Below are 12,004 nucleotides of genomic sequence, written 5' to 3' on the forward strand. Positions count from 1 at the left end.
ATAAGGCTGCTAATGAGATAGCATTAGAACATGAATAATTCCAGTTGGAGAAAATTTTGCACATATGAATATAAAATTACTGAGAATGTATGAAAGATAATTAGCCTTTCAGGATATCGATCTGCTTTTATTCCCCTTCAATAAAAATATGAGGCATGGCAGCATACAGTAATTTTTTTTTAAATTTAACTAAATCAAATGCTAAATACTAGAGCCACATTCCAAAAAAAGCATGATTTTCCTTCCCCACAACTCATTATTAACTGGGGGTCAGGGGAGCCTATTATTTAAAATGGAGATAAGCAAAATTTTCTATGGGCCAATATATAAAAATCATTCAGAATAACTTTTTATTAATGTGATGAGTAAATATATAATATCTGACAAAATAGAAGTTTAATAATATCTAATGAATAAAATATTACAAAGTAGACTCATTATTCCTATAAAATCTATAAGAAATAACTCATCAAAAATATTTTTGCTCATTCTACACTTATTTATTTTTGTATTTTCAACAGTATCTGACAGAGGTGTTTAATAAGTGGTTGTTGAATTGAAAAGAAATGTTCTTTACCCCAATTATAGATGGGACACCACTTTGAGTTATTTATTATTGAAATATATCCAAGACCAGGTGATTATTTCCCTATAGGATGGAAAGAGATGGTGGCATCACTTCTTCAACGCCCTTTTGACAAGTGCCCTTCAAGTTTTCTTTTCCATGTTCTTGATAGGTTTCATTACAGAGGAATCATCTTTTTCAGCTTGCTTTACATGAATGTCTTTATGTGGATTGCCATTACATGTCTTTGCTGAGATATTAAAATAAACAATTAAAATCAATTCACATTTATTAAAATTTTACAGTTAATATGTATATACATGTTTGTGTGTGTGTGTGTTTGTGTGTGTGTGTGTGTATACAGTAAATAAATGCAGAATGATTGGTATTAGACTAAGCACAGGTTAATTTAAATGCCTGGCAAACAAAATATTTAAATCATGTATTATAGTAGTCATGGATAAAAAACATCTGAATGTCACCCACCTCCTAAAGTCATCAACAGTGCCTAAAAATATCCAGATCTTATTTTGGTGCATCTGATACCGAATATGAATCAACTATTTTTAGATATTGTTTCAGAAAGCAGCTGAGGCAACAGTGGCACGATTTTGTATTTAGATTTGGCAAATATACATGATTCATAATACAGTTTTTGGACCTGATTACACTGGCCACCCAGACTCTAGGTCACTGGTCACTTAGTTCTAATGTGAGCAGCAACTAAGAAATTTACCTCCTGTTGGCCCACAATTTTGCTAGACAGCAAATTTAGGTAAACAACTAGAGGAAACCCTGAGTTAAAAAATATATTTTTAAAAATGGTAATAGCCTACATTACAATTAATTTTGGCCACTCTATTTGATTATTAGAATATTTTCAAATGAACACCTGTGGTTTCAGTGCCATTACATGCAATCTTAAATGGTAAAACTAAATTCCTATAGTCTAGCTTTTTGCCTCTCTTCCTTCCGTTAACTTTCAAATTATGGTAGCTGGCCTGAACAAATCAGGCCAGAAACAATTGAAATGGAATCCCTTTAACAGATTTAGGGGAAAAAAAAAATTCAACACTTAACAAAATTATTCTCACTCATACAATTGCCAAAGTTGAATTCACACCATTCATTAATTCCAGATGTGCCAACTAAGAGGCGCCATGTATATGGAACAGGATTGAGAGAAGTAAAATAAAAGTATGTTCACAGTTCCACCCTGATCTGCCTTGTCCAGTGAAGGCTTCCTTCCATAAAGCTATCAACCATTTTAAATGGAGAGGAAAAGACCACTGGAGTGAGAATCATAAAAGAGCATCCAGAGAATCATAAAAGAGAACATTGAGGGAAAAAATGGGAGAGGAGCTGTTTATAGCAGTTGATACATTATTAAAATTGTAAAAGCAAAAATCCATTCCGCATCGAGTCCTGAAGTAATGGTAGCATACAGATTTCCTGAACACTTGAGAGCTTTGAAAACTTTCCAAAAAGAAAACAGAAATGAAAAATATACTTTAGCAATTCAAATAGTGGTAGACATGTTTTTTTGCATAGTACATCCATTTCCCAGAGGAAAGAGTGACTCATTACCACTTGAAGCTTCCCACCTTTTCACTGCAGGTCCCAAATCCCTTTCTGTCCCTAGTCAGATTCAATTAGCCATAAGGGAAATTGGCAAGAAAGTAAAAAAACACAAAATCAGAATTCTCCCTACAGTCTCCTTCCCATGCCTCTCTTCCCATCATGACCTCTCTTCCTCCATGCTTCCCCTACTGCCCTGCCTTCTGCTCACACCCTCCTGGAGCTTTTATGGCAAATATCACTAACAGAAAGTTGAGGCAAATTGAAAGAAAGTATGCCTTCCCAGAATCTTAAAGTGAAACTACGGGTATGTTTTTCCATAGAAAAGTTGCTATTCACTTCTCTTGAATTCTATTATAAGTACTATATGCATCAGGTACATGATGAGATAAAAGGTGTTGATGGACTGGCTTCACATCTGGTTATTAAAAAGTGGGCTCTGAAGAACACCCATTCTATAAGGCCATTAAACAAAGCAAACCTATAACAGTAATGTGTGATAGCAAAGTTTGAAAAGCACTTCATTCTTTAATATTTACAATGTATATTAAAATATACAAGGCTCTAAGAAATCATGTCCAAAATAAAATCTCTTGACATTGCTCAAACAGACCCACTATAAAACAAGAAGCATTAACGGTCACCCCAGTGAAATTCCTCTTAACGCTTAAGGAAACATGCCCTTTGGCAGAGGTACGCAGTTTCTATAAAGGACCCAGGAGTGAATATTTTAAACTTTGTAGATAGTTTGACAGATAAAATACAGAACACCCAGTTAAAGTGATTTCAGATAAATGATAATTTTTAGTAAAATGTGTCCTAAATATGTCCTCCAAATTATTTTGTTGTGTTTTTCTGTTTTTATTTGGTAAATCTGGCAAGACTACTTTGTGAATCACACAATCTCATTGGTAACTACCCAGCCTTGCTGCTGTAGGGTAAATGTTGCCAGAGATAAGGCAAAATCAGCATGCATGGTGATGTCCTGTGCTATTTGTGAACACAGAAACTTGAACTTCATTTCTGTTTTAGTCAGCTTTTTCGCTGCTGTGACTAAAAGACCCAACTAGCGCAATTGTAGAGGAGGAAGAGTTTATTTGAGGGCTCACCATTTCTGAGGTCTTAATTCATAGAGGGCCAGCTCCATTCCTTGGACCTCCAGGCGAGGCAGAACATCATGGTGGAAGAGTGTGGCAGAGGGGAGTAGCTCACACAGTGATCAAGAAGCAGAGAGACAGGTCTCCACTTGCCAGACACAAATATGTACCCCATAGCCACGCCCCCAACAAACCACTTTCTCCAGCCACACCCACTTGCCTCCAGTTACCACTCAGTGAATCCATTAGGGATTAATTTACTGATTAGGCTAAGGCTGTAACCCAATAATTTCTCCTGCGAACCTTCTTGCATTGTCTCACATGGGACTACCTCACATCCAAACCATAACAATATCTTTGTCATGTATAGGAAATATTGTTTCAATATATATTTTTAATAATTAAAAATGTCAAAACGATTCTTCTGGGCTATACAAAGAGGTCATGGGCTGAATTTGACTCATGGGCAATGGGTTGTTATAATATAAATACTTTCTAAATTAATAGGGTTTAAGCAAGCGACTTTTTGCTTAAATACCACTGATCAGCAAGTATCTGTATATGCCTTAGGACTGACTTATCTCCATCTGGGGACGAACTAAGTTTTGAGCTCTGCCAACAAGCTTCACTTTTTTCAGACTCATCTCCCTAAGGATAAAAACTCCAATCTCACAGTAGCAGGAGTTGTGAGGGACAACATGGCCCCTCTCCCTACAAAAAGCAAACAGCATAACAATTTAATGCATAGTTTTAGACTGAATGTTGGCCTAGACCAATACTTTAACTATTTTAAAACTATATTAAAGAAATTAAAACAAAAAATATCCATTTTAACAGACAAAATGTTAGGACAGAAACTTACGTAAAGGAGCAATTCTTTGCCTTGAAATCTTTGAATTGTATCTGTGTCCAGAGCCTTGGGAAGGAAGATGATCAAGAGTAATTTCTCCCACTGTTGGTTTGACATCAAACCATGCTGTAAAAGATAAACATAAAAGTTATATTTTTTAAAAGTCAAAATGCCCATTGTCAAACTAAGACACCATAATTTAAAAGTTAACCAAATTATTTGAACATCTGTTTTATCATAATCCTAAAACTACTGTGAATACATAGGTTAATAACCCTTCTCCCTACATTGTTCAGTCTTTAATGCACAAAATAGTTACTTTAAAAAAGTTACTTTATAGGTAATATCTTTATGTTCCTATTTTTGATACTTTTTCAATAGCCTATATACAAAACAGTGAACAAATCATAAGTGTAATTCATTCCAATGAAGTTTTGGAACCAATACAACTGGGGTACCATACTACAAATCAAAAAATAATAAATTAACAGTACCCCGAAACTCTGTTGTCTCTCCCAGATAGAATCCTGAAAGAAAAATGCTGTCCAACTGCTATCATCATAATTTAGTTTTTCCAAATTTATATCTTACTAAATGAAATCATTCAGTACCTATTTCATTTTGTAAACATGTTTATACTATAAAAATGTGACAAAATCATTTTCGCATATCCCATATTTCTTTTTAACTGATCCTATAAAAAGCAGTACTTGGGCAATTTTCCTTGCTTCAAAAGGTCACTTGGTCATTTGCTGTTCAGCAGTTCATCCTTCACTGAGACTGTAAGAGGTATCTAAGGTCTTTCTACTCATTGGTCATGCTCTGTGGGGGCTGAAAAAAAACCTGATCACTAACATTCCTAACTATAATTATTAACATTAAATACTTTGGCAACAGAGGAGAAACTTTTACAATCAGCAGTCCCAAGAAACAAGACTGGAGATAGAACATTATTCAAGAATTGAAGGATTGAGGTGATAGTGCATAAAGAGGTAAATTCAAAAGAAGACAACAGAGATTGTTAGATCTACTCAAAAACAGACTTTTAAAAATAAGAATAAAATAAGTAATGAGTTCTGCGTTAGTCACCTGTTCATCACTGTGGCCAAAATATCTGACAAGAGCAACTATGAGGAAGAAAAGGTCATTTTCAGCTCCTGGTCCAACTCCATTGCTTTGGGCCTAAGGTGAAGCAGACCTTTATGGCAAAAGAGCATGGCACAGGAAATCTGCTCAGCTTGTGGCAGCCAGGAAGCAGGGAGAGAGAAAGAGCAAGAATCCAGAGACAAATTGTAGTTCAAGGGTAAGCCCCCAGTGACCTTCTACCTCCAGTACACCCCACCTGCCTACAGTTATCACAGTACAGTAGTCCTTTCTAATTATTAATCTAACAAATGGATTAATCCATTGATCAGGTTACGGCTCTCATAATCTAACCACTTCATCACTGAACATTCCTGCATTGTCTCACATGTGAGCTTTTGGGGGACACTTCATATCCAGACCATAACAAGAATTAATTTATGGTGTTAAAAATAACCTGACAGAACTAAAATGATGGGCAACGAAAGAAGAGAAGTGTAGCAAGAAGTGGACAAATTAATCACATCTAAGGTTCTTATAGTTTGAGGAAGACAGTAAAAATGTTAATTTCACTAATTTAAAGATAAATGGGCATGTTAAAATTTCTAGGGTAGTACAAAAAAGAGAATTTTGAAAATTGGCAGTGGGAATGTCTTTGGAAAAACATTCAGTCCAAAGCGGGGGAAACAGATGAGACAAAAACAAGAAACAAAGAGAATTAAAAAAAACCTTAAAATAATATGCCATGTTATATTTGCATATGAATGCAAAATATAACAATAGTATTAATGAATTCAGAACAGTAAGAGTTGCTCTAAATGAAAAAGGCTCATTCTAAAGGATACTTCATTGAAGAACAAACTTGGGGATTTTATGAAGTGTAGACACTTAATTATAAAGTAATAATAATTAAGACAATATGGGTGTTAAAGTGGCACTGTGTAGACAGAGTTGAATAGAGGGCTAAGAAACAGACTCATACACAGAAACTTGAAACATGAGACAGCATACAAACCAGCAGGGGAAGAATAGACTATTCAAAAAGTGGCACTAAACAATTAGGTCTTCATATGAATTGCAGATGAATTAAGAGCTTAAAAAGTAAAAGGCTCCACTTTATCAGTTTAAATACAAGAAAACATAATGTCACGGCAAAAAAAGTATTAACTATAAAGTTTGTATTCATTTTCCATTTTTGCCATAACAAATTACCATAAATCTTGTGATTTACAACAGGAACCATTTTAATCTCAGTACTGAAGTCTGAGTCCTCTGTTTAAATTCTCACAAGGCTGAAATCAAAGTATTGGCAGGGCTGCATTTCTTTCTAAAATCTTTGGGGATGAATCTGCTGGCAAGCTTATTCAGGTTGTTGGCAGAATATACTTCTTTGCATTTGTAGGCCTGCCATCCTACTTCTTTGCTGGCTGGCTGTCAAGATAGTTTTTTGCTCCTAGGAGCTGGGCATATCCTCTCATGCCTTCCACATCACCCTTGCAGCAATGGCAGATTGAGATCCTATCATACTTCAAATCTCTCTTTGGCTGCATCTTTCTAATTCCAGTTGGAGAAAGATCTCTGCTTGTAAAGACCCATGTGATTAGTTTGGGCATCTGAATAATCTAGCACACAGTTCTTAAGAGCCATACTTTAATTATTTACATCTGTGAAGGCTTTTTTACAACATAACATATTGGCAAATTTCAGGGATTAGGGGCTGGACAACATGGTGACCCAATTTACCTACTACAAACTTTGATAGAATCAATTTCTTAAATATATATGAATGACAATAATAGCAGCATATATATGTATATTTAAAATGCACAGACATATATGTATATAATGCACAGACATAACATATATATGATACGTAGATAAAGCTTGTTTTTAATCAAGGAAATTATAAAAAGGCCACAGGAAAGAAGTTACCCTTGGAAGGGAGTGGGATGAGTGCATTTAGAGGACATGCAGAGGAATGTACAGGTATTGGTGATATTCCATTTCTTAAACTGTATAAGGTTTACTGTGTTAGTCAGCTTTTCATCACTGCAACCAAAATACCTGACAAGAACAACTTCAAAGAGGAATAGTTTATTTTGATTCACAGTTCAGAGGTCTCAGTCCACAAATGGCTGACTCCATTGCTGTGGGCCAAGGTGGGGCCAAGCATCATGGCAGAAGGGTGTGGTAGAGAAAGAAACTCAGCTCGTGGAAGCCAGCAAAGTGAGCAAGAGGGAGCAGACAAGATAAACCCTTCCAGGAATTTCCAGTCACTCACCTCCTCCAGCTTCATCCCACCTGCCTACAATTACCACCCAGTTAGTTCATTCAAACCAGGATGGACTGATTGGATTTCAGCTTTCAAAATGTAGTCACTTCACCTTTGAATGTTTCTTCATTAACACAGGAGCTTTGGGGGGACACCTTATATCCAAACCATTAACAAATAAATATTTAGTCATTGTTATTAGTCTTTTTAGAAATTGTTTATATACATTACATATATGGATGTGTGATATATTTCACAGCAAAGTTTTGTTTAAAAAGGGAAATTTTCGAATATGAAATTGTACAAAAAGATTAATAATCTGAATTCTTTCATTATTCACAAATTCATAAGTAAAGCTAGAGATCAGAACAAATCGAGGAAGAGAAACCAGAAATATAGGAGATTGAAAATTGAACAGAGTAAGGGAGGAAAACAAAACGCAAAATACTCTCACAATTTGGGGAAAGAGGAGTTAAAGTTTTCCTTTCCTTCCAGAGACCAGAGATAAAGTGTTCTTTCCTTCAGAAACTGGAGTTCAAAAAGGGGAAAGAAATTCTAATGATCTGCCCCATTTCCTGAATGGTTCCAGTGCCATGGAAAAGATTAACTTCTAAAGTGTTTGGAATCAATATGAGTGGTGTCCTAAATAAATGCTAGAAAAGAAAAATAAACATAGAAAAGGAGAATGATATTGCAAGTTCACTCACTTTGTTTGCCACCTGCCTGGAACGCCTCCGATGGCAAGTGCTTTGGAAGTTTTGAAAATTATTTCAGTGATATCTCTGGAAAGTGGTCATGAGTCACACTGATCTGCCCCACCATCCAGCACAGCCCACACTCTAGACTGCATTTGAGTGAATGGTGGTAACCCAGGTTTTCCCCAAAGGAGGTACATCCTGATTAACTGTTAAACATTCCCATCTTCTTTGAGTTGATAAGTGAACTTTTTTCCCATAAAAGCTTACATGAGTAGATTGGCAAATATTTTTTCTAAAAAAGGAACCCTATGTTAAACTATACTTTTATCAGAAAGAATAATTATAGGTCACTCCAATGATAAATCATTCTACTGCTAACCTAAGTGAAGTCATTTAACTAGTGACAGGAAGTAAGCAGAAATGGGGCCATGGTAGGCTTTTCTTTCATCTGTACTCAAGAATAGCCTCATTGAGTTTGGAAGTACTCAGTTGACTATTTCCAAGGAACACTTACTTGGATTCAATTTTCTGCTTAATTTTCTTTGCAACATGTGTAAAAGGAAGAGGAACTCTACTTTAAGTTCATTGTTGAGAAGGTTGGGATTGCTTTTTAATTCTGATAACCTAATGTTATCCTTAATAGACCTTGAAGCTGTAGACCTGGGAACCAGGGGTAAATTCATCTGGTAACCATAGTCTGTGAAATTCACGAAGTCCTCCTGGATACTTTTAATTCTGAAATAAGAAAATATTGTTGACAAGTCACATGTTAGTAATGAGATTTATATCACCAAAAATTCACATTGATTGTACTACTAGAAAATTTTTAAATAACTTACTGTCGATGTGTTAGTAAAGTGTAAACCTCTTGTATCAATATTTCAGGTACTCCAGATTTACAATGGATTGTTCCGTGGATTAATTCTTTGGGTAATTTAAAATTTTTTTTTGCCAGAAACTTTAATAATAGAAAGAAAATATTTTAGTCATAAAAAATGCTTCAAAAATCATCAACTTCTATGAATTCATTTTAATTCCTTTGGTCTCTCAACTGATTTTCTGATGTACAGCATTTTAATTATCAAAAGATAACATTATTGTTCAGCAAGAAAAACAACCATATTCCCACTCATTGGAGTGAGCATGCTCAATTTCACAGGTGACTCATGACATAAATGACTGAAGTTTAGTCAACTTTTTGATACATGGAATAAATAGCCAACTTAGCAGCACAGGATCATAGCACAGTCACACACACACACATGCACACACACACACACACAGACATCTATGACATTGGGAGTGCACCTTTAAAAATAAACTTCTTAACTATAAATGATTGCTAATTTACCTTCTCTATCTGTGCCCAGTTATCCAACTTGACTTTTAATGAGGTTCCATTTTCAAACGATGATAATTTAAGGTCCCAGGGGTAATATATACATAATATTTCTGCAATCAGGAAGCCATTTGAAAAATCTCTGATCCATAGCAATAAGGAAATGAAGTCTCATTAATAATAATTTGTATTATTTTATGATCAATACCAATTTAATATTACAGACAGAAAATATGTTGTAAAATCTGTCTTCTTCCATCACTGCTCTGAGGAGACCTACTACGCAATAGCATTTTGCTAGGATTATGTACACATCAAAGACTTTGATGTTCTTTTAATGAACCCTAATTATTAATTTGTATTGAATCTTCATTTTAACAAGATCCCCGGGTGATTCATATGCACATTCGAAGTTTCAGATGCATCTTGTAAGGAATACTGAATACCGAAAATAAGTAATCTTCCTCCATAAGATTCAGGGTCTTAATTTTATGCAATTTAGTTTGCATTACCAAAGCAACTGCCAGTTATATTCAGGGAGGTGACAGTTAAGCACCAACGTTTTAAAATCCCTGATAACCTTGACACTAAAAGTCATCTCTAAAGTAGGGAAAATTTAACCTCGCTAGCATGAATGCTTATTGCCCTTGAAAAAGTCTTGACTACTTTAGTATTTTCATAGTACTAATGCAAATTCCATGTTAGCTTAAATCGACAATCTAATGATTGGTTGGATAAACAAACGGAGGAAATGCTTCATCATGTTTTCCGTAAGCCTAGTTTTCCTGTGCATGCGTGGGTGCGGAATGGGCCTGGTAGTGAGAGGGGAGTCTTGAACCAAAACATAAATCAGGCCAGGGTAAACCATCCTGGGGCGCAGGGCGTCCTGTGCTGAAGCCCAAAAGACCAAAAAAGAGGGCCTGGGATCCCTGGGCCTTTGAGGCAGGACGCGCCCACTTAGCCGGCCAGTGCCTGATTTGCTCCAGCACCTGAGGATGTTCCTGGGGAAGAAGCTGAGATTCAGGCCCTGGAGCCAACGCAGAATGGAAGGAGACAGGCGGGAGCTCCTCGGGGGATGCGGATAGACCAGACACTTCTTGGGGCTCCCTCGGTGGGGAGCTGCTGGCTGTGGCGAAAGTGACAGCGACTTGGCTAGGGCTGCCGCCGGCATTGTCAAATGCTTTTCTTCCTGGCCGGCGGCAGCCATGGCGCTTTCTGGGTTTCCATGGCAACCACCGCGGCGGGGTGGGGTCTTAGGTCCAAAGGGGCGGGGCCTCGGCGCCCAAGCTGGAACCGCGACCGGCCCCACCCACCCCAGACCTTTTGATTTCTGGAGTTCAAGGGTGCAGAGCGCTAGTTCGGGGTGTGAAATCCCTGGTCCCACGGGTCTTGGGGAGTCCTGGCAAGTTTATCCCTGGGCAAAGGTATCTATCTCGGTTTAGTTGGTTTCACTGGCAATTTAAAAGCTTTATTTTTTTTTTCTTTTATTTCCTGCTTCTACATTTTGTATATATTATGGTTTCTGCCCAATCACAGGCCTATTTTCAATCAAGCATTTTGAAAAGTTATGTGAGAAAGTTCCAGAGGACATGAATAGTTTCTGTTTGGAAGTCGGAAGCAATAGTTGTGTTTCAAAATCTCAAGGAAAAAAAATTCAAAATTCAGTCTGCCTGTTTTCTTAATCATCACATCCAGCATTCAAAAAAATTACATAGTCTTTGAAAACAATTTGAAGATTAGATTTTCACACTTCATCGTGATGCCCTCGTATGCCTGATTCGTTCCTTAATTCAACAAGTATTGATTCTCTACTATGGCTGGGAACTGCTTTTGTCACTGGAATTTTTCAGTGAACATATACGGGGGCAAAAGAGCAGAATGAGCATAGGCAAGTATAAATTAAATACTTATACAAGCAAAGTTATTAAATTTCCTTTATGAATTTTTATGGTGAAAATAGATTTTAGGTGGAATGTGGATACAAAAAACAGAATAGATCTTGGTGGTGGTACTATACAATATTTTATTGACTGTTTATTCATATTCATGTTTATTAATAAACAATATGAGTTTGTATATGGTTAAAAAATAAAAACTTAAATGATACTCGCCAAGTGTTTTCCTTTGTCCAGTGAAATTTATCATAAACGATTCATTCATTCAATGAACTTTTTTTTCAGGAAATAACCTGAACTATGTACTAAACCTTCACTATTCAATATGGTAGTCACTAGCCACATGTGGCTATTTGAACTTAATTTTATCACTTTAAATACAGTAATTTCAGTAGTACTGGTTACATTTTAACTGCTGAAGAGTGATATGTGACTAGTGGCTCTCGTACTAGATATACAGATACAGCCCTTTTCCTGCAGGAAGTTGTATTGGACAGCTTTACACTAGAATATTTGTAAGAGATAAAGAGATATAAATCCCAATGAAAAGATCATTGTAAAGCTCTATCATATTAAAAATGTGTTAGGGGCAAGAATGAAGCAAATTATTTGGCCTGGGGGAGCTTA

The 12,004-nt window shown here is 36.2% G+C and overlaps 1 protein-coding gene across 1 annotated transcript; it reads right to left on the reverse strand.

Annotated features, from left to right (window-relative positions):
* Nucleotides 1-585: 585 nt before the first annotated feature.
* On the reverse strand, nt 586-10,689 carry SPATA4 (spermatogenesis associated 4; the record flags this gene model as incomplete). Its single annotated transcript, XM_079139707.1, has 6 exons — nt 586-815; nt 4,103-4,216; nt 8,658-8,878; nt 8,983-9,101; nt 9,495-9,624; nt 10,472-10,689. 6 exons carry the CDS (start codon nt 10,687-10,689, stop codon nt 709-711), a joined length of 909 nt encoding a protein of 302 aa, XP_078995833.1. The 3' UTR covers nt 586-708.
* Between the last annotated feature and the right edge of the window lie 1,315 nt (nt 10,690-12,004).

Source organism: Sciurus vulgaris (assembly GCF_902686455.1).
Source record: "Sciurus vulgaris genome assembly, chromosome: 5".
In the NCBI taxonomy this organism is placed as follows: Eukaryota; Metazoa; Chordata; class Mammalia; order Rodentia; family Sciuridae; genus Sciurus; species Sciurus vulgaris.